Raw genomic sequence first — 24,615 nt, forward strand, 5'->3', positions numbered from 1 at the left:
TAGTTGAATACTGGCTATGTTCCCCGCGCATGAGTTAAGGTAGTACTGGGCACCCTTTATAGAAAGTACTTTTGCAAAATCAAATATTGATTCATGTGAAGTGAGCTTACTAGAAAATCTTAGTTTTAATGAATCATCATTTGGCTGATTGGAGTTAACTAAACCTTAGGGTGATTTTATTCTTCATCAAAACAGAGATTACACTTCGTTTAATTCTCAAACGGACTTTTTAAATGCATTTATGTTTCATTGTTCAGAAAATCAAATTTAAATGCCTCTAACGTTCAAAACCAAAGGTGTGAAGTATGCTTAATGGCTGAAATGTTTGGAACCAAGATTTAATTGTTGTTACTGGTGTTTATGATGTGCCCAATTAACGTTCACTTGAATCTGAGGCCTATAAAAAGGAGTTCCTGGCAGAGTGTTCAGTGCACCATTCTTGAGTTTTTGAGCACTCTCTTCCTCCTTTGTGATCTTTTGCTCGTCTCACTCTAATGTTGCTGAGTTATTATTTTATTTCTATTATTCTTTCATCCTGTTTAATCCTAAGGAGTAGTGCATTCGAATTTACTATATAACTCTTAAAGACAGCGTCTCACGGCATGACTCGGACCAAATTAATTACTACCAAGCTATTTTTCCAACATATTTTCTATTCATGCAATTACTTGAAAGCATTCTTGTTTGGTTGACTTTCGATTAGAGTGACCAAATTCTTGTCTTATGAAGTTTACAGCTAGTTACTTAATGCTCTCTCCTCTCTTTACCACAAGATGAATTTGATCTACTTGGAATTATTATCATTATCAATCTTATTTGGAGGCAACTGCTGTTTGTTAGGGTTTTGTCCCTAATCCATCCCTCCCTGTTAACCAGTTTAATAAATATATGAATGTTTTGTATAATAATATTTGCCAATGGCCTCAAACTTCTGTTTGTGGCTCTTTTGATTGGCAGTCTGCTCTACTTTGCAATTTGCAGCATTCAGATTAGAATCTGTGGTTCAGGAAGTTCGAATCTAAAAGAGTTAAATACTGTCAAGTTAAATACAATGTGCTTAATTATATGTTTCATGGAATCATTTAAAAGAAGTCTCAATCTTTATCTCATCATGAGACTTTTTTTGGCCTGTATCAAATATTCTCTTTCATGGATTTTGCCCGATTCTTCTTCATATTATCATTAGTGCCCTTCACTAGCAGTATTGGGTGTTATTGGCTTAAAGATTTCCGATTTAACAAGGCTCTCGAATGCATTTCAGAATAGTCTTGGTGCTGATATTTTTTCATATATATCTTGAGCTTTTTTAAAATATGTTGTCTTTACTTTCTCATGATCATATTTCGTTATTCTCCTATTGAACTTATATCAGGATCATTTTATTTTTTTTTTATAGTAAAATGTATCAACCTCCCCTCTATTTAAGTTAAATTACAGAGACATTCATTTTATTTTGAAAACCTATATTGGCTTCCACTACTACAAAAGAGGCTTTTTACGGCAGTTAAAATAAGTTTTTCACGACAGTTTTGAGTGTGACGTCTATGTCATTAACGTAAAAAAGTAGAGGATTTCATGGCGGTAACTGCTGTGGTATGTGACTTTTCACAGTAATTGTATAAATAACCGATGTGAAAATTTTATTTATTATTTATTAAATTCTCCTCTCGCTTTGCTCAAAACCTAAAGCCCTTCGCTATCAGTAGAAAATCAAAGCTTTCAATCATCAGATCGAAGCCACTAAGATTAGATGAAAGTAAAATCGAACACCCAGATTCAATAAAACTCATGAATTTCTGGCTGTCAAACTCATATCTAAAAAATGAGAGAAAGAAAAATTAGATCTATCCAAACTTCCATACATCAAAGTATGTTTAAGCAAAGAGACTAACCAAAAAAAAAAAGGATCTACTTAAACTCAAAACAAATATCATGTTTTTAATCAAAGAAAACACTACTCATATCTTTTCAAACAATCAACCCATAAAAACTATAAAATCCACAGAAAGAATAGAGAAAAATGGGCAAAAAAACTTACAAATAAGGATGAAGAAGATGACATGATGGTGATGAAAGAACATGGCAGAGATGATAGAAGCAAGGAAAAATGCTAGCAAAGATAGGAGGAGAGAGCAAATTGAGTGGGAATGACAGTGGGGGGCCATGAACTTTGACCGTAAAAAGTGAAAAACTATTATGTGATGGAAAGGGTTTTAAAATTCTGATAGACTTTTTAAAGCGGTTTTTTAAAAATTCACTATAAAAAAAACTTTTCACAGTGATTTTTAAAAAAGCCATTATAAAAATACTTTTAACAGTGGTTTTCTAAATAATTGTTGTAAAAAAGTAAAATGTATTTTTATATAATTACCAAAACGCTACCGTCATTTTTTTAACAGCATTCTGTCTAATAACCGCCATAAATTAGAATCGTTTAAAACTCTTTTTCTAGTAGTGCTCTCTTAAAATCAAAATATATGTTGTATAAACCTATCTTCTAATTTGAGATTCAACTTCCATCTACTGAACCGTTAGTTGACCATTAAATAATAGGTTGTTTCATTATTTTGACCAAAATACCCCTTCTTAACACAAATATTACTTAATAATTACCATTTAATCACATACGATATATCCTTATTTGAAATTAAAAATAATTGTTATAATGTTAAATCAATTACCATATTATGAATTTAATTAATTTATAAATATAAATTTTTATTTTACAATAGATCTAAATGTTTAATCTCTTTTCTTTATTAAAACTTACTTATAATGTAATTTTTTTAAACATATATTAGCTCAAAAGGTTTTGCAATTGTATATATGTATTTTCAATTAAATTATAAAGTTATGCCTTAATTTAGTAAATTTAGTAATAATATTAAATAGATCATTAATAAATATTAATATTAAAAGATAACCGAGAGATTTGATATAATGAGGAGTAAAATAGTAAACAAGATTTATTCTAATATGGTTTTTAATTAGAAAATATACTTAAAGAATTTTTTTACAATATTCTTTAATGGTATTGATGATTTGGGCTCAAATGTACATTATCAAAGTAAAGGGAAAGTGTAAAAACCTTATCCTTAAACATCAATACTCTTCATAAGACCACTACTATGGTAGAAAAAGAAAGATGTTACAACAACTACCATAGTAGAAAGAAATTGCGTAATTTTAAAAATTAACATTTAAAACTTGGTTCCATCTCAAATGCAGTTGCATGCAACTATCATCATTCAATCGCAATCACTGGGCCTCCGAGCCTCCGGCCCGGGTAACGACATACATCAAAATCAGCCCATCCCAATAGATCTCAACCACGAATAACAAAGTTTCATAAAATAATAGGAATGGCCTCCGGCCAACAAAACGAGTAGATAATGTATTCTCCAGTTTACAAAATCAATAAAAAGGGGCCTCCGGCCCAATTGAAATAAGAAGAAGATACACTTCCTCCAGTTTACGAATAAACCGGGCAATCAAAATAGTTTAAAAGGACCCTAAACGTGGCAATATACAACTATCCATACATAATTAAAGCTAGAGGCCTAAAGCTAACCAAGCTCAAGCCTCTGCGTCTCTTCCCGAAGGCGCACGCCTAGAACCTTCACCTGAAAATATTGTAAACCACGGGGTGAGACAAAGTCCCAGTAACCAACCTTTCCAATGCTAGGTACTACTAAATAGGTGCTCGTGAGATGTCAAGTGGGGCAGTTTACAAATTATACATAATGATAGCCACAACAATTTATGCAAGTGAAATGATGCAATCCCATCAACCAAATCCCTCACTTTGGGGGATTTTCAGGAGCCGAACCCGGCCTATCCCTCACTATGGGGGACGTAAGGAGCCATAAAGGCCTATCCCTCACTCTGGGGGACGTAATGAGCCCGAAGGCCTATCCCTCACTATGGGGGACGTAAAGAGCCAACCATCATGCATTAATGGAGACCTTACCACGTGGTAGTAACAGACAAAACTCTCACCAAATTCTCAATTAATGCATCATGCTCAAATCATAATCAAGAGTAATAATCATTTCATAATTAACCCCATTCAGTGGCATATCTTTCACAATTCCACAATTTCATTCATCATAAGTCCAAACCCCACAAGACGGTTTTCCATTTTTATATACAACATATAGTTCGAACACAATTACTAATTGGAGCACAAAACACAAATCTACTCACAATACCACAGAAGCAAGTACTAAGGATTGGAAAGTGGTTACCTCTCGCCTAAGCAAGGAATAACAATCAACAAAGTGGCCCCGCGCACCACCAAGACTCACAACCGGTCTACACAAGCACACAAACACACAACCAACATATATTAGCATTCAAACTAATAATGTGGCCAAAACAACACTTGGGGACATAAAATTCCTATCTCCCATCAAAACTCTACCCAACTTAAAGGGTATAACTAACAAAACCACACTCCAAAGTCCTCAAAGTCTATTAAAACATCAAGTCTCCTTCCAAGCATCAATTAGAGTTCAAACCTCAAGGACCCACTATAGGAATTCAACCTCCAACAACCCATTTGAGCAATTAAGGTCCCAACAACAAATCTAAACCGATTAAACATCCAATTAACCCTCCTTAACATAACCCAATTCACAAAACTCAAAAATCAATCTCTACATTATCATCCTCAATCCCAAATCATCCAATTCCATAAACCCTAACTCCAAAATTCAAGATTCTTTAAATCCAAGGAAACTACACCGATTAAATACTTAAACTAACCCAATGCAATCAATTAAACCCAAAACAATCGGTCAAAAACCTCAATTCCATCACAACCTAGAAAATCCTAGGGTTCCACCAAAAATCCTCATAAATTCCATGGAATTTCAAGAAAGAAAGAAGATTAGAGGTTAAAATCACTTACTTGAGGTAATGGATCCTTAGAAATGCCTTTCTCAAGCCTCCTCCACGAAACCCTAGCAGAGCTTCTCTCTCCTCCTTCAGATTTTCCAATTTTCGCACATCTGAACCCTCCAGCGATTATATAGAATCGCGACCTTTCGCTGCGGCGAACTAATCCCGAGAGGGATTACTCGCCTGAAAAACCGACTTCGCCGCGGCGAACTTCAATCTTCGCCGCGGCGAAAGCTTCCCGAGAGGAAACTCTCGCTCGCCCAGACAACCTTCGCCGCGGCATACCCTACCTTCGCCGCGGCGAAACCTTCCCGAGAGGGAAGCCTCGCTCACCAGAACAACTTCGCCGCGGCGTCCCCAAGACTTCGCCGCGGCCAAACCTTCCCGAGAAGACACTCCCCTCTGAAACCCCCGGTTCGCCGCGGCGAACATACCCTGAAAGGGGTACGTTTACCTATTCCTCCAACAAACCTCAAATCCAACCCAAACACCAAGATCAAGGTTAAATCACTAATCTATCCTCAAAATCAACCCAAAAGAGGCCATTAAAACCCGATAAAACTCAGGATGTTACAGAAAGTCTGTATAATTAAGATAAAATAAAAGGGTGGTCAGAGTATTTTACTCTATTTTTTATATAATATTGCCTTTGGCCCTTAATAAAAAAAAGCTAATTGGAGGATCAGGTTTGATCTTAAATATAAGATCTCAATTCACTTTGTTTTCCAAATATCGTGTTGACTGTAAGGATTCCCACCAACAAGTAATTCTAATTCCAATGCAATTGACTTAAAAAGGTAGTTTAGGAAAGTTATAACACATATTTATTACAATTAACTAATTTAACTAATTTTTTTAATCTTTTCAAATAAGTTATCTAGCTCTAATATTTAGGCTAAAAAGTGGTATAATTATTCTTTATTTCAAGGGTTAATATAATTTTTGATCTCTCAAGTTTGTATAAATTTTAGTTTTAGTCTCCCAAGCTTTAAACAAGAGGTTTTAATCTCTCAAAAGACAAAATAATCTAATTTTTTATTAAATAATAGGGACCGATGTTTTAAATAAAAAAAAACTTAAAGAACTAAAACCAAAATAAAGACAAATTTAAAAGAATTAAATATTAATCCTTATTCAAAAAAAAAATTTTGAGGGTGTGTGGGGGACCAAACGCCACGTTGTTCTCTGGTTAGTTAGGGAGAGTGGCTAGGAAGCATGAATAAATTCACTAGTTTGGATCCACTTCACTTCACCCACACTACGTCGTCTTTTCAGTCTCAGCCTTTATCTCAACTTCAATATATATAAATCAAAAATATTTTGGGGTGAAAAGACAAAATACCCCTACGAAAGTCACAAGAAGATCACAATAAGGGCATTTCGAAAATTGCATATAAGTCATGCTAGTGTGAGTAATAACTAGGTTTCTTTTCATTCCTTAAATAAGAGAATGAAAATTCGATTTTCAATGGAGAAGGAAAAGATGACCTCCGGCGTTTTTGTAGCGGTGATTTGTTGTTTACTTTTACCTTGAACGTCGAAGGATCGAACTGGCCGGGAAAAGCAAAGCGTGTTTTGGGTCATAAACTGCCAAAGTAATTTTTCAAAATGATCTTAAACACTCACAACCCTAACTAAATTTAAAATTTGTTTCAGTTCTTAAATATTTTTGCGTATATATAATCTTTTCAAACTTTGAGTTATATATATGTGTGTATAATATATAATAAGCCTGTTAAGCTATGTCTGAATAAATAAATAAAACTAGTAGTATGGGAGGTATATGCATAAATGTAAGAATTTAAGAAAGTTATCTGTAAAATTTCAAAAGTTAAAAGAATTATCTACATATTGCTTCATGTCTTTCATATAAGAGTTAGTTAAAAGTTTAATTTGATTCTAAATAAAAAACCACAATCTAATTTGTTTCGCATGTTTATTCATTTTTACCCTATATTGATTGCACGTGTTAAAGATTCTATCAAAGAATAGTCCTAATACAAATAATTAAAAAAGATATCTTAGGAAATATAACACATATGTATTATAAATAATTAATTTAACTAATTCCTTAATATCTCCAAATTAATTATCTATTCTTGTATTAAGGACGGAAGCTAATATAGCAAAATTCAAGAAGTTGTTTATAATTTAGATTTATTAAACAATGCTATCATGTCTATTTATGGTGCTCATCGCAGCAACATGAGCACTATGATACTCATCCTTATAATTAGATCAGTACTATATAAATACAGTTTCAATTATTCATTTTTAAAATTTTTAACTAATTATTTTTTTATAAAACTGACTGCAGTTAAAATATAATCTTTATTTTAAATTTTGTCACATGCTGAAATATTAAATTATTACAATATAAAAATTAAATTAAATTATATTAAATATGGAAAATCCAATTTTAACGGTCCAAATTTATTAACCGTCACCCAAGTGATGAATACCTGATAAATTTAAAATAATAATAATAATAACTTTGAGAAGGATACAAATACTATTTTTCTTTTGCCAAGTACAAGTATTTTTTTATGAGAGGCGATCATGTTCAAGACATTATCGGACGCCAAATGTGGACACCTCTTTAATTTTAACATGGATTTGAACGTTAACTTGTCACATTGAATATTACTTTTTTGGCCAAGATACAAATATTAAATTTAATCATTCTCATGATCAATTATATTATTGAATTTTTTTTGCCGGGAAGGATAATTAGTATTGATATGAACCTTTGATTATTAAAACGTCATTGTATGGCTAATTAATAACAACTGGCTTCGTGTCCCAGTAATTAAATGTTTTGGGCTCCACTTTACTAACGCTCTCTTCCCATGACTTCACTACCTCTTTATTTTATCCATCTTCAGAGCTGATTCATCATAAATTAAAGTCACGGACACACGCACCTCTCAGAACCTCACCTTCAAGCCATTATTATAGGAGAAAGATTCCTCTTCTTCTTCTTCTTCTTCTTATCCTTCTGTAACTTTTCTCTTTCCTCCATCATCATTATTCCAATGGCTTCCAAAAGCTCAACAACAACAATAATGGATCTAGGGTTTGTACTGTGTTTTCTCCTTCTTTTGGCTGGTTTTGGAGGCTCGGACTTGGCTCAAGACAGAGCAGAATGTGCTGATAAACTGGTAGGTTTATCAGGCTGTCTTAGTTATGTTAGTGGTGAAGCCAAAGCTCCTACCATAGATTGCTGTAATGGCTTCAAAGATGTGCTTGAGAAGAGCAAGAAGTGTATCTGTCTTCTCATCAAAGATCGCAACGATCCTAATCTTGGCCTTAAGATCAATGCCACTCTAGCTGTGAAGCTTCCTTCCCTTTGTCATGCCCCGGCTAACATCACCGAGTGCGTCAGTAAGTGCTTTTAGCAATATTTTAAAAGCCAAACCAGACTTAATTAGGCTAATGATCTTCAGGCCGGATATAAACCCCATCTTAGTCTAGCTCAAAATACTCCATCCAATTCTACATATAACAGATTTTTTTTTGGGGATGATCACTTGTTCTTCTTTATAAAACATACTACTAACTGAAATGTTTAAAATTTTATATTTTTCATTTCTATCCTTTAATTATTCACTCACTCAATCTCTTCCCAAAATTAAGGACATGCTTTTGAAAAAATGAATTGAGTTTTTACATATTTATGACATTTAATCAGTTTAACCAATTTTTCAATAGAAAAAACTTAGTTCAAGTTTTCTATATTTATTATGTCAAGTTCTTCAATTACATATGCTCATGTGTCTTTTTTCATTTCATGTGAATTTATAATTAAATATTATTAAATGCTAATATTTTAAAAATAGGACATGGGTGATTGGACAAGTTGACATAATTAATAATGAATATTAGAAATTTGATGAAAGTACAGTTTTTTTAATCAACATAATTTGGTTATTTGCATATATGTTATAAGAAGAAATTGGGAGTCTATTTTAATAATATGAAGCAATTGGATTGGTTAATGAATCTTGAACAAGTATTTCTCTTTTTCCCCCTCTCTTTCTTTATTTTGGTTCTTTTTTAATTGTCTAATATCAAGTAATTTTGAGTACTGTCAGAGCCAATTTATATAATTCCACTGTTTAATTTTCAGGTCTCTTTCCCTCAATCAAACAACCATTATTAGGTCTTGAAAAATGTTTCACAACAGTCCAATAATTAATATACTATTGAAAATAGACAAATTTTGTTTTCGTTATTTAGTTATCTCAAATTTAGGTGTGATGATACAAGATCATTTTATGTACATACTGATTTTGAAATAGCTTAAAAATGGAAAGGCAGATGTCTGGGAATGTTAATCATCCTGTTCATATAATTGCTCCTTTTAAAAACTCAAATATTCGAAGGAAAGGTACATATAGACTGACGTGGACTTCATGCTGGATACCATTTTGAGTATTTAAAAAAATTATCATATTTTCGAAATTTAATTTTATGCGTGTATGGTAGGTCAGAAAGATATCATATGCGTGTGTGGGGTTTTAAGTGTCCCTACAAATTTTAAATGAACTTTGACAACGTATTTTTTATGTTAAAAGAATTATCGTGTGATATAAATGTTTTTAATTTATATTAAATAAATTAAATTGCAAAAATTTACTGAGCTTAATGTAAGATAAGTTATTTGTTAATGTTAAAATTTGCTCGTCTCTGAAAAATAAGTAACAGGGGTTAAAGTTAGGTTTTGTTAAACGATATAAACATCTAATCTCTTTTCAAAACTTACACAGATTTCAAAATTTTCTTAAAATAAAAAATACAAGGGATATCTCCAATTTTTTTTTTTTTGAAAGTTACAGGCTTTCTATTTTTTGTTCTATTTTGAAGGGATATTTTTGTATTCTGGAAATAGAGAAAATGTGTGCGTAGTTTCAACAAAATTCAAAATAGACAAAAGTAATTTAATCTTTTTTAAATTAAAGAAGGTTTGTGTATATTTTAAAAAAATCTGAAGGGATCAACTTAGTGATTGATGTCTATGGGTCCAGTGAAATTATACGAGTCTCTGCATATAGATTATAGAATCTATTGTATGCAAGTTTCACTATTGACAATGTGTGTGTATTATAAATTTTATATTATATACTGATTTGTTTTTAATTTTTTTAGATCTCTTGCATTTGCCTCCAAATTCTAAAGAAGCTAAAGAGTTTGAAGATTTAGCAAAAATGGCTGGAAAAGACGGTTCCACCCCTTCAGCTTCTACTGGTAATTGATCTGATTAGAGTTATTAATTATTATGCCCCTTATTTCCACACAAGATTAGATACAATATAATACTTATTACTCGTAGTTTATCAATATTATAAATTACTCATTTTGAACATTCAACACATATTTATTTGAAAAATTTATACTTTCACAATAGTTTCTGCTATTTAAATTCTGACCGTAATTTATTGTATTCTGTTGTTATGAGTAGCTAATTAAACAATCGGAGGAAAATCATTTTCCCAGTATTTATATTTTTCTTTAGTTTTCAATATGGTATCTGAGAGTTTTTCTCTTTTAATTAATTACCTTAATTTTGGTCTATTAGTAGTATTAGCTCTTGTGAAGTGGCTAACAGTCCTAACAGAGCAGAGTTACAAGATTAATGGCCAAAACAGCGCAAAGTTAATGTATTTAATTAAAAGAGAAATATCCAAATGTATGATTAAGAATTGAAGGAAAGATAGGTACCTACAATCATGATCCTAATCAAGTTTTAAATGAATTATTATTTCTGGTTTTTAATATAAGAACTAATCAGGATTTAAACTTGGTTCTAAATATAAGATATTAATCCACTTTGAATTCAATATTTATAATTTTTTTCAAACTAACTTATATGATTTATAAATTTATAGACAATCTAATGTCATGTAGTAGTAGTATGTTACTATGTTACATTTGTTACGTTATAATTAAATAACTTATTTAACTTTTTTAATCCACCCAAACTAATTAAGTAATTCTTATATTAAAAAGCAAAGAGAGTATTAAATTACTTCTAGGTCTTAGGAAAATTACTTCTAAACTTTTAAAAACATTATTGAAGTTACTTAAATGGTAATATCTTTTCCAAACGTACCATAAAACTGCTAAAATTAAAAAAATATTTTTTATTCTTAAAAATAATCATAAATTTTAAATCATTTCATTTTAGTTATCAAATCCATTGTATATAGTATATATGCATTATATATATATATATATATATATCTATTGTACTTAAAAATATCATTGAAAATTGCAGCTAGTAATTCCACTGCTGGCACTGCCTCAAGCACCAATGAAAGAAATGGTGGTGGGTGGGATAGAAGATGGACGGTGGCAACGGTGGCTTTCTGGATATCACCTTTACTTTTCATAATCCACATGTTGTTCTTTCTCATTTGAAAGAATTAGAATCCTTTGAAGTTGGAGATATATGAACTCGATGAACTTTGGCCAACTAAATAGAATTAAAAAAAAAAAAGAATAAAGGTTTGGTTCAATGATTTTACACTTATGCTTTGTTGGGGAAAAAAACAGAGAGAATTACCATGAAATCCCAAGAAAGAATTTAATTATTAAAAAGTTTCAATGATAAGTGAGCAATATAAACCAATTATTATTTTCTACACTAAAATTTGCTATTGCATATATACTACTTCTTAATTGTTAACAGACTTTAGAGTAATTAGATTCCTCCCTTGGGGCCTGAACGCAATTTCCCGAACAAAAGGTCTTGCATATACGTCTTATATATTAAAAAGAATTTCACAACTTAGCATACTTAGATACTAAAGCTTCCTTTAACTTGGGCACGGCAAGACTTGTTTTTGACACACACGAAATACTCCAACATGTATATAATTCGGAAATCATTAACTTGACTGCTCCTTTCACGAATTTTATGTAATATAATGGACAGCAAAGCTCACCTAGTTGTATCAAAAAATTGTGCCGCATACTTAATAGATCATAGCTATGTGTACAAAGCATAATAGGCTAAAATACGCAAAATTCCTTTAAATTTTGGGTTACTTGCATATCACATCCTTAACTTTTAAAAATTTAAATTAAAAATACTGGTGTTTCATGTTTTGACTATTAACTCCCATGTCGTTACTGTTAAGGTAATGTTTTTTTTTTAAACATATCACTTCTTCTTCTTCTTTTTTTTTTTTTGCCAACCATGTGACAGTTTTTATATTGTTTATAATATATATCATTTCATGTAAAAAAATATTTGGCATTTTTTTTATAATTTTAAGACTTTTTTTTACTTCTTTTCATTTAAAAAAGGCATTGTCAAATAAATATTTTAATTTAAATGTTTTTAAGTACTTTATATTTTTAAGAATTTTATTTTTAAGTGTAAATATTCATAACTACATGTCAGATATCAAATGTTATTTTTTAAATGGAATGGTATATAATAAAAAAAATATAAAACTATCATATGATGAAAACCATTAACTTTAACGGCAATTTTAATAGTTGGGGAGTTGGTAATCAGAGTCATCAATTTAAACTTGTAATGGTTAGGGTGGTAAAAGAGTTTTTATATATTTTAGCCAACATAATATGAATTTTTTAATTGAATAAATATATGGGTATATATTTAATTATAAACCATGAAAACAATATATATGATTTATTTATAATAAGTTAATTATTATATAATTCACACATCATGAACTTGACAAATTTTGTGCAACACATGAGTGCGTCACCTAATTGTCTCAAAATATCGCGCTAGACTTCAAGAGACAATAGATATTTGTATCAAACGTATTTTATTAAGATCTATGTGTATATGTGTAGTATTATGTATCAACCATGCATGAAAAGTACAATTTATTACTTAAACACGGTGGAGTAAACATGATATTAAAACTTAACTTGATTGGCTTGACCACTTATACCAGCAAATTAGTGAACCAATACCATAACCGGTCTAGTTATAAGATTTGAACAGGATCGATCGGGTTGGTTTATATTTTTTTTCCCCTTTGTTGAGCGTCAAACAACGTTCTTTTGAGTGGAAAAAAAAGTAGTTAAATGGTAGTATGTTATTCTTGCATCGTAGCAACTTTGTTTTGTTGGATTTTATCTGGTTTTCACTTGAATGTTTTGTTTACTTGTGAATTAAATTTTTTTCATCATAAGTATTACTCTTTTCAAAGTTATATATGAATATTTTTATATATTTTAATTAAATTGTATTATTTTAATTATAATTGGGTTGACTGCGATTCAATAATGTGATTGGATAATAACCCTTGAATCACTTACTCAACAATTCAATAACCATTTGGTTTTTCTTAATAATAACTGAGTTGTCATCTAGTTAGTTATATATAAATACTTCAAATTTAAATTTATCATACGTTTATTGTTGAATTCTCTGCCTATCTACAGTCTGGGTTGTTTACCTCTTTTTCTAGGACTCTATATAATTAATTTTTCAGCAAGTGGGCTGATTTAAAGGACCCCCATCAATTAAATCTCAAGCTGATTGGTTAGGTTTACTTCACATTACATTATTGAAAACTGAAACTATCCTTCGTATCATATAGTAACTTCTGCTCATTGGTTGATGTTGACCGACCTCTCTAATTTAGGTAATGTAGGGTTGCCACGGCTTATCAACTTTGTCGATAAAGAGATAGCAAGCGAGATGGTTTTCGCTGAGAGTGTCTACCTGCTTTGGATGGACCTCAAAGACAGGTTCACAAGATGGATGGTATGAAGTGTTGTAAATATTGCGTATGTGTTAAAGAAAGAAATTCCTTTGACATGCTTCTCCCTTCTTGTGGACAAACATCTTATTTAAGACATGGCTTGTGCCCCAAGATCGCTCTTTTTTTTAAGAAGAAACTTTTTGTCTCTTATTGAGTTTTTTATCTTTTATTATTCTGTCATCCTGTATTCTTAAAGGCAGTGTTCATTTAATTCTAAGGAGTTCTTTTTTCTAAATTATTGAGGGGTTGCGAAATATCTTTTAAGGACAATGTCCTTGCAACATGACTCGAACCAAATATTTTGTTGTTTTTTTTTAACAGATTTTCCCAATGTGAAGGTATGTTCTTTATGCAAAACCATTTCTTCTCTCACCCAAGGGACACTTATAGTAACAAGCTATTTTACAACATTAGAGGAGCCATGGGATGACCATTCAGTGTTGTCCCTCTTCCTACATGCAAGTATGGGACTACTCAATAATACAACAAAATTGTTCAACAGCAATGTTTGTTTTAGTTCCTCATGGGACTTAATGATACCTTCCAACAAGCGAGATCACATATTCTCCTTATGATGACGCCACTTCCCACAGTTAATCAAACTCACTACTAGAAAAAAGACTTTTAATGTCGCAAAATAACGGCGGTTAAGTAGAAAAACGACGTGAAAAAAAAGGAAGTGGCATTTTTGTAAATAAGTTGAATGTGTGGTTATTTTCCACGGTGGTTTTTAAGAAAACTGCCGTGGAAGGTGTGTTAATTAACCCTACAACGTTCGCGTTCGGTCATTCTTTCTCGGTTCATCAGTAGTGCACCGTGGTCCCCCTCTGTCCCACCACCAAAAAACTACCATTACCGGCCATTCCCACACTACTCCACTGTTTAAACTCCTCTATTGAGCTTGTGGTGTCTTGCCACCGTCCGTCGCCGTTCGATCGCCCCTCATTTCGCATTTGAATCATCTCTACTCTATGAGTATCCTCTTCTTTCATTCGTTTCAATTTTTCTTGGTTTGTTGAATGTTTTGGCCATGAAAATCTGTTATATTTGAAATGGGTTTGTTAGTTTTACACTGTGGTTGACTTGTATTGTTCATTTTGCATTTTTTATGTGGTTGAACCGTTTTTTATGTAGAATAGTAGGGTGATGGTAGTAGCGGAAACTATGCATTTTGCTAATTCTAAAGACAGAAACCCAATGTTGGTGGCAATTTCCTATTATGGAATAATATAAGAGATATAGGAGGTTAGTTATACCAAGTTTAAAGTTCCCGTCTTCAAATGTATGTGGGTTAATAGTAATGCTATGCAAGTGGATGAAGAATTTGGATTTGTTTCAGTCGATCATGAGAGTTTGGATATGGAGATGAGCCATTTATCTTGGCAAGTCAAGCAAAACAAGTGTTCTTCGTTCCCGATCTAGCAAAAAAGAAATTGTCTATCATGCTTTAAGGTAAAAGGCAAGGAGTTGGTGGAGATGATGGTGACTTAGAGCTTAATCTTAATGAAACCCTGCCTTTCACAGCTACTCGACCTAAATCAGCTGAATTAGATTTGGTAGATGATGACTATGCTGTTAGAGATGATTATTGTGAAGGAATTTGGGAGGATAATCGTTGTAAGGCTTAAATGAATTATTTGATGTTTTTTTGCTAAATATACTTAATAATGTTTTATATTAACTTGATATTTCTTATTCTTACATTTATTAATTCGTTGTTCTTTAAACAGGAAATGGACGGATCTGGTCAATAGGGTTCTGGTGATGATAGCTCTTTTACTAGCCGGAGAAAGGGTAGAGAGCCAACCCGTATGAGGCATTTAGCTTTACGTGATGAGACCACACAGCTTATGAGGATTACAGTGGAGTTTGATGATGATTTGAAGCCTATAGGAAAGACTAGGGCTCAATTTACTAGTTATGTGGGTTATGTCGCACGCAGTAAGATTGGCATTGACATTCCTAGTTGGAAGAAGGTGGACAAAGATTTGAAACAAAACATTTGGGAGGATATATTGGTATATTGTGAATTGTTTTCTCTACTTGTTTCAATTATAGTTGCTTATTTACCTTATAACTCTATGCTATTATTGTATTGCAGCTGATATTTGATATTCCTGCCACTGAGTAAATGAGAGACTGTCTATTTAAGCAACTTGATGAACGGTGGAGGGATTTTAAGGCCATGCTTACAAAACATTATATTTGTGGAAAAAGAAAGGGTGAGCATCCTAAGGAACGATATTCATTTATTAGTGACGAGGCATGGGAGAGTTTTGTGAAACAACGTGAAGACCCTGCATTTCAGGTTTGGTTTCTTCAAAATTAGTTTTTAATTAGGTCATATTTAATTTAACTAAACTAACTTTGTCGAATTTGTTTCATTGTCATAGGCATTGAGTTAGAAGAACAAACAAATATCTGAGCAGAATGTATACCCACATACCATGTCTCGTGTAGGGTATGGTGGGTTGGAAAGAAGTATGATGGAGAAACGGATGAAGAATGCACAGATGGCTGCTGCTTCAAATCCTACTGGCTACATTCTACCCATTGAGCATCCTTCTCGCCAAGAAAAATGGAAGGCGGTGAGGATTAAAAAGGGTCAATACATTACTCCACAGTCTGCTGCTGTTGCTGAGAGGATTGTAAGTAATATTTAAGAATTATGCTTCATTAACTGTTTTTTTTCAATTATCTTAAATTGAATTTGTTGCTTTAATGTTACAGGATACACTTGAGGAGCAATTATCCCAAGGTACATTCATCCCTCAAGGACGAATGGATATCATGGCCACTGCTATTGGAAAGGCTGACCATCCCGACAGAGCCAGAGGGACCCCTAAAGGGATTGGTATTAAAGAATTTTTTGGCTCTACTTCACGAAGAAGCACTAGATCATCCTCCGCTAACATGGTATCTAAAGAGGAGCTCAACCAACGACTACAGGAAGAAACAGAGAGAGTTCAAGCTGAACTAAGTCAACAACACATGGTAGAGATGCAAAAGATACGTGACGAATTCGATGCCAAGTTTCAACAGACTCTGATGATAATGGGCACGAGCGGATTCCAGATGCCCCGAGTATCTGAACCTTCCCAAGTAATAATCACACATCTTTTTAAATCTTCTAAAGGTTCATTTGATCTATTTAAACTTATTTAATGTTCCTTAACTAATTTCATATTATATTTCAGGGTTCACCTGTGATAAAAAGAGGCAAGAGCAGTAATAATCAGACACAGCAACTGACAGTGTCTGACTCTGACCCTAGCCCTGACCCTGTCAAAGACAATGGGATGCCGTGTACTCTCTATGTGGATTATGAAAATTCACCTGTTCATGTCGCTAGTGGTCGAGCATTCATGGGCACAATGATTCACGGCAACAAAATTCCCAGCAATCAAGCAAGGGTGACAGTGGAGAGAATTGTTCATGGTCAAGGGGGTATACCAGTGCCTAATCCTACTGATGAGGTTTGACTCTTGGCCCAAGCTAAAGGACATTTCATTTTATGGCCAAAGAGACTTATTGCAAAGCCAATGGTGAAGAAGGCGGCAGCGAAGAGGGGCACAACGAGCGCATCATCAGATCTTGTACTCTTGTCTCTTCCTATTGATGTTGCGCTTATGTATTCTAATTTGGAGGTTCTTCATTCCATGGTGCCAAACATAGATAAGCCTGTTACTTTCAAGATGCCGTTGGGGATTGTGGGTTTAGATATAACATATGACTTCACCATTGACAAGAGGGACCTCGTTTAGTTCCTCAACTTTAAGGAGCTTGATATAGTCTTCATGTAGCTCGCTATTTTGTAAATTACAATATCATTTTCTTATTTCATGTTATACTTTATGCATGTCCTAATGTTTTATTTGAACAACAGGCACTTTAATCAAATCTATTGAAACGGAGGACTTGAAGGAACATATGGTTTTATGTGTCCTCAAAGGGTGCAGAAAGAGTTTAATATTGTGGAAGCGAGGTCAATCTACATGATAACCACAATGACTCAGACCAGAAAGCCAATATATTTTGTACCTTACGTGGAAGGGTAAGTATATTATTGTATTTGAGATACACAAGTTGTATGTGTTGGATTATAATTAACATGGTTTGTCTTTTGCAGTTATCATTGGATTCTAATTGTTTGTGCCCCTTTTGATAACAAAGTTTACTAGTTCGATTCACTCTGTGGAAGTCCATCCGAAGAAACCAAAGATGTCATCGACATGTTAGTTTATGTTTATATATTTAATACTTGTGAAGTTTATAAAAACATGCTCTAATATCATTTTCTTTTATACTGTTGATAGGGCTTTTCATAGTTTTAATGTTGTGGCGATTAAATAAAATAGACAACCACCAAGATGGATTCTTCCAAAGGTATATGTTGTTTTGAACTAACTTTTAAACATTTTTAGATGAATTAAAGTTAATGTTTATAATCAATAATGTCTAATATTCAATTTTATACCTCATTTTGTTAGTACTGTTGTCAACAAGAACATGTTGAATGTGGATATTATGTCATCCGCTACATGAATGACATCATTGAAACAGAAACGACTGAGATTAGACGAGGTAAAGATGAGTTACGTTACATGACGTTTTTCAATTCATTTCACATTTTTGACTAAGTTTACTATGTTATTTTTTATTAACAGGTATTTCAAAATACTGCGTCACATCTCATGGATGACATCAAGTTGATGAGGGACACTTTGTCAACAACATTGGTACAAAATATTGAAACTTAGCTTTCAAATAGTTAGGTTATTTCTCAAAAAATTCATTGTTAGATATTTTCTCTTGGTTATCATTTCTATTATACAGAGAAGTAGTTACTTCTTTTTTAGAATTACTGGTCCTAGCCTATATGTGTTCTTTGGTCTCTTAACCCCTTAGTTCTATTGGCCAGTTTCTCTATTTTCACTTTGTGCAAAAGAAATTTCAATGCTATATATATATTAACTAGCTAATTGATCTTGTTCTGCGTATTCTGCACTGCCTACATTTATTTGGAACTGTAAACTGCAGAGTGGTAACAATAAAAATCAAGTAGAATTTAAAAAAAAAAAAGAAGATATTTTTAACGGCAGTTATCTATATAACCGTCGTTAAAAACATTTTCCACGGCGGTTAAACAAAAAACCGCAGTGGAAAGTTAACTTTCCATGACGGTTTATTAAGCAAACGCCATCAATATTTAATTTTCCACGGCGGTTTTTTATTTAACCACCGTGGAAAATCAATTTTCCACGATGGTTTGGAATCGCCATGTTTTTTTTACCTTTCAACATCATTTTTATCAACTTCACTTTCAAAACCGCCGTGAAAAGCCTTTTTTCTGGTAGTGACTTAATCAATGATATGCCAAGATGAGGAATAGTGAATATGACATGCTCACAGGCTCCTATCAATCTACTGGACACTACTGCAACTATACAATGCAAGCAGAGGAGGTCGTCCAGGTAGAGGCAAAGGCAGAGGTTGATCGCAAGAAGGATGTATCCAGTGCCATAGAAAAGGATACGACCGTGATTAATGCTATGAGCTTGTTGGATATCCTCCTAATTTGAGAGGAAGAAATGTACGGCGGATCAATATTAATTAGGCATAGATAGAGCATAGCCCACTAAATAAAAGTTCTACTAGTGTTCAACAGTCTATAACTCAGCAATAGTACAACCAAATTTTGCAATAATTAAAGAAGGATTCAGAGAAACTAGTTTCAGTGCTCATCGTAGTGATAAGCACTATGATTCTCATCTTGAACCATTTAAATTTAATATTAAATATTAAATATGAACACTGAGATCCAATATTTAATATTTTTGTTTTCCAAAAAGTATTTTTCTTTTAATAGGTACATGATCCAAAATAAATATAATCCACTAAGTTTTTTAAAAAATAAATTTTTTGCTTAAAAATTACTAGTTAAAAATTTTAAATCTAGACTTTTAAAACTGATTTTAAATGGCTTAGATTTCATCACAACGATGAGTATCATGATACTCATCATTACGATGAGCACTCATATGCTAGTCCTGAATGTAAGAGTTGGAAAACTAATTTGAAGATATTAAAAAGAATTAATTAAATAGGTTATTTGTTACAAATATTTTTGATCTTCCAAAACTATCTTCTTCAATCATATGCATGGGATGATTCGAATTATTCCTTGGTAGGAACCCCTTATAATCAATAGAGATATTTTAGAAAAAAATGAAAGACAAAATGGTTTTTTTTAAAAAAAAAAGATAAAGTGAATTGAGATTTTATATTTAAAATTAAATTCAATCGCCCAACTAACTTTTATATTAAAAACCGAAAGTACTAATAATAAAGGGAAAATTTCACTGTAGGACCGCAGAAGACAATTAATCTCAAAGAGCCCCCAAAACTTTCTGAAACCTCACTGCAGGACCAAGGGGCCAATCTGATATTAATTCCACAAACGAAATGACGCCACTGCCCCTCATTTTACTTCCGCTAAAATTTGAAAATAAGGCGAAAAAGCGACGGTCAAAAGTCCTCCCGCTCTCTCTCTATGCGAACGTAACCCGTGTGCGAAAACTGTTCCCTCTCCTGCTCTGCGAACGTGCAACCATTCTGGGAAAACTGCAGCGTCTCCCGGTCTGCGAACGTGCTACCACTCTATGAAAAATCTGCCCTCTCCCGACTGCGAACGTGCTACCTCTGTGGAAAGATTCCTGCCTCTCGCAATCTGCGAAAAGTGTTCGACGTGGCCCCCAAAAATTCCATCAGCTTCAATCTGCGGGTTCGTGGTAATCACTAAAAGTAGAAGGAGAATAAGAAGAGGCCGACAAAGGAGGAAACTTGCAAGGCTATCGACAAAGAAGGAAGAAGCAGGGCGAGAAGAAGTCACTGATTTCCATCTGGTAAGCTTCGCGGGCCCCGTTAAATGTAGTAGATTTCTTGGATTTTGTTTTCATGGTAGGTTAAGGAGGAATGACCCACTGAAAGGTGGGTGTTTGGTAATGACATTTTGGGTTCTAACCCAGGAATGATTACCAATGTGTCACATAGTGTTCGGCCGTTTCCCCGACTGCCCTTTAGCAAATGCTCCTGATTTAGTGAGCGAAGGCTTGTGAGTATAGCATGAAGAGTTTGTGTGGGGGCTAAGTAAGAAAGTTATTAATTATTTAGGGAAAAATTAGTGTTGGTAGTTAACTGCATTGCTATAGTGTTTGTAGGCATTTTGCAGGAATAAGGAAAAGAATTGGGAGGGGCAAATGTTGTTGTATGGATTAGGCAAATGAGTTTGTTTTGTTTGGTTTATCCCGTTGATTGTTGGAATGTGAGATTTTGTGGGCTAACAATGGGAGTTAGTCAATTGACGTGAAGAATTAGTTGACTAACCAGTTGCATGTGACAACCTCATGTGTGCATATATCTGTCAACTTAGGCAATTTACACGAAAAATCAGTAAATTACCAGCTATGTATGTTGGAATCTGATCTGTAGTGGCCTCACAAGGAAAATTAGGCAATTGACACGAGGAATTAGGGGTTTATCCAGTTAGCTTCTGTCAAATGGTTTTCATGTTTCTGGGAATCTGTCAAGTTAGGAAATTTACATGGAGAATCAGTCAATTACCCACTAAGTTTGTGGGAATTTGGTGTGCAGTTGCGTCACAGGGAAAATTAGGCAATTGACACCAACAGTGAGCTGGATTTCCACTTAGCTTATGTGTAACTGTTTGATGCCTGTTGGACTGAGAAAGTTAGGAAATTTACCTCGACAATTAGTTAATTAACCACCTCTGCTGCATAATTACATGTTTATGGGAATCTGGTTTGGAGCGGCCTCACAGGGAAAATTAGGTGATTGACACGAGCAATTAGGTGAATTTCCACTTAGCTTCTGTTTAAGTGGTTGATGTGGTGGACTCTGAAAGTTAGGGAATTTACATGAACAATCAGTAAAGTAACAACTTGCAATTCAAAATTTCATGTTTGTTGGCATGTGATCCGTAGCGGGCCTCACAAGAGAAATTAGTCAATTGACACGAGGATTTAGGGGATTATCCGCGTAGCTCCTGTCTAACGGTTTCATATTTTTGTTGAATCTGTCAAGTTAGGAAATTTACATGGAGAATCAGTAAATTACCCACTAAGTTTGTGGGAATTTGGTGTGCAGTTGCCTCACAGGGAAAATTAGGCAATTGACACCACCAGTGAGATGGATTTCCACTTAGCTTATGTATAACTGTTTGATGCGTGCTAGACTGAGAAAGTTAGGAAATTTACCTCAAAAATTAGTTAATTAACCACCTCTGCTGCATAATTGCATGTTTGTGGGAATCTGGTTTGCAGCGGCCTCACAGGGAAAATTAGGTGATTAACACGAGTAATTAGGTGAATTTCCACTTAGCTTCTGTTTAAGTGGTTGATGTGTGTTGGACTCTGGAAGTTAGGGAATTTACATGAACAATCAGTAAAGTAACAACTTGCAATTCAAAATTTCATGTTTGTTGGCATGTGATCCATAGTGGGCCTCATAGGAGAAATTAGTCAATTGACACGAGGATTTAGGGGATTATCCGCGTAGCTCCTGTCTAATGGTTTCATATTTTTGTTGAATCTGTCAAGTTAGGAAATTTACATGGAGAATCAGTCAATTACCCACTAAGTTTGTGGGAATTTGGTGTGCAGTTGCGTCACAGGGAAAATTAGGCAATTGACACCACCAGTGAGCTGGATTTCCACTTAGCTTATGTGTAACTGTTTGATGCGTGCTGAACTCAGAAAGTTAGGAAATTTACCTCAACAATTAGTTAATTAACCACCTCTGCTGCATAATTGCATGTTTGTGGGAATCTGGTTTGGAGTGGCCTTACAGGGAAAATTAGGCAATTGACATGAACAATTAGCATAATTTCGACTGTTCGCCGGTGTAATTGTTTGATCTATGTTGGAGTGTGAAAGTTAGGAAATTGACATGAAAAAGTAGTTAATTAACCACCTCTGTTGCATAATTTAATGTTAGTTGGAATCTGATCTTTTGTGGCCTGACAATGAATGTTAGCTAATTTACACGAAGAATGGTGTCATTATCCAGTTAACTTGCATGTAACAATTTGATGTCCTGTCGTATGACAAGTTAAGGATTTAACACTAATAATTAGTGTGTATACAATTTCCGGGTTTATGTTACAAGAAATGTTGGATGGTATGAATGTTGCTGTTTAATGTACTAACTAATGACTTTGTCATTATTGGATACAGGAAGAAGATGGGAAAAAAGGACGCACAAGTTACCGGCTGGAAAGTATTCAAGGGAGAATATTGGGAGCAAAAGAAGCAGGAGATGCATGGAAATATGGGAGCAATCACAGATGCGGCTTCAGTAATTTAGAGGGAGATGAGTGATGCTGACAGGGAGCCGTACAGGAAGAAGGAGGAACAGCTGATAGAGGAGAAGAAGAAGAAGGAGAAATATGTGCCCCCCATTTTCTACTCGGTGCTCCCCCACAAAATTCAAGGAAATGGCAAAGTTTATAAATGGCAAAGAAAATTTAAAGCGCAAGGTAGAAGAAATGGGGTTTGGTCATCTCCTTGGTATTACTTTGAATAAGCTACCCAGAGATTTATGTCTATTTGCAAGGGGAACTAGCCTATTTTCAAAATACATACCTATATTCACACGTGGAATCAGTCCGTTCACATTGGCAAGGGGGACTAGCTAATTTGCAAGACATATACTTGGCTTCACATGTGGACTGATTTACCTGATGCATATGTGTTACTTAAGTGTGGGACAGCCCATTTACAAGTGGGACTAGACAATTCGCACCATAAATGCATATTTTCACAACTATAGATAATCCATTTGCATCTGACCTACTCGTACTGAAGGAGGTGTCCGTGGGTGAACAGGTGTGCAAGGGCCCATTTGCAAATGAGATTAGACAATTGGCAACATAGGTACATACAGTTACAACTAAAAATAGTCCATTTGCATGTGGACTAATTCACCTGGAAAAGGCATCTAAGTGTGGTTTCGTATACCATTTGCAAGTGACATTAGGCAATTGGCAACATACATATATATTCACAATTGTAATCAGTCCATTTACATATGACGACCTTCACCTGAAGAAGCTGTCCGTCAGTGGACAGGCAGGGGAATCTCCGTTTGCAAGTGACATTACACAATTTGCAACATACATACAAATATTTACAACTAAAAATAGTCCATTTGCATGTGGACTGATTCACCTGGAGAAGCTGTCCAAGTATGGTTTCGTATACCATTTGCAAGTGACATTAGACAATTGGTAACATACATATATATATATTTACAACTGTAATCAGTCCATTTACATATGACGACCTTCACCTGAAGAAGCTGTCCGTCAGTGGATAGGTAGGGGAATCTCCGTTTGCAAGTGATATTACACAATTTGCAACATACATACAAATATTTACAACTAAAAATAGTCCATTTGCATGTGGACTGATTCACCTGGAGAAGCTGTCCAAGTATGGTTTCGTATACCATTTGCAAGTGACATTAGACAATTGGAAACATACATATATATATTCACAGCTGTAATCAGTCCATTTACATATGACGACCTTTACCTGAAGAAGCTGTCCGTCAGTGGATAGGCAGGGGAATCTCCGTTTGCAAGTGACATTACACAATTTGCAACATACATACAAATATTTACAACTAAAAATAGTCCATTCGCATGTGGACAGATTACAGCCTACATATCCTGCGACAGCTATAGTCACCTACTGTCATGAAATTTTTCAACTATTGACACCACTATACAAAATATAATCAAACCCACCACCAAAAAATCAAAATGGGTTGTCATAGCTACTTTCCCAACAACTCAACAACTACATAGTGGGGCTCATTTATATATAAAAGTAGCTGTGTGTTGAACCAAAAAAATAAAAGACCATTTTGAGCAACAAAG

General features: G+C 33.8%; 1 protein-coding gene across 1 annotated transcript; it reads left to right on the top strand.

Moving 5' to 3' along the window:
- Positions 1-7,870: 7,870 nt before the first annotated feature.
- On the top strand, positions 7,871-11,428 carry LOC114723835 (protein YLS3). The gene is made up of 3 exons (XM_028910078.1): positions 7,871-8,286; positions 10,051-10,149; positions 11,180-11,428. Exons 1-3 carry the CDS (start codon positions 7,938-7,940, stop codon positions 11,320-11,322), a joined length of 591 nt encoding a protein of 196 aa, XP_028765911.1. The 5' UTR covers positions 7,871-7,937; the 3' UTR covers positions 11,323-11,428.
- Positions 11,429-24,615: the final 13,187 nt, after the last annotated feature.

This window comes from Neltuma alba, unplaced genomic scaffold (assembly GCF_004799145.2).
Source record: "Neltuma alba isolate B1F8T4 unplaced genomic scaffold, ASM479914v2 tig00012155_pilon, whole genome shotgun sequence".
Classification (NCBI taxonomy): Eukaryota; Viridiplantae; Streptophyta; class Magnoliopsida; order Fabales; family Fabaceae; genus Neltuma; species Neltuma alba.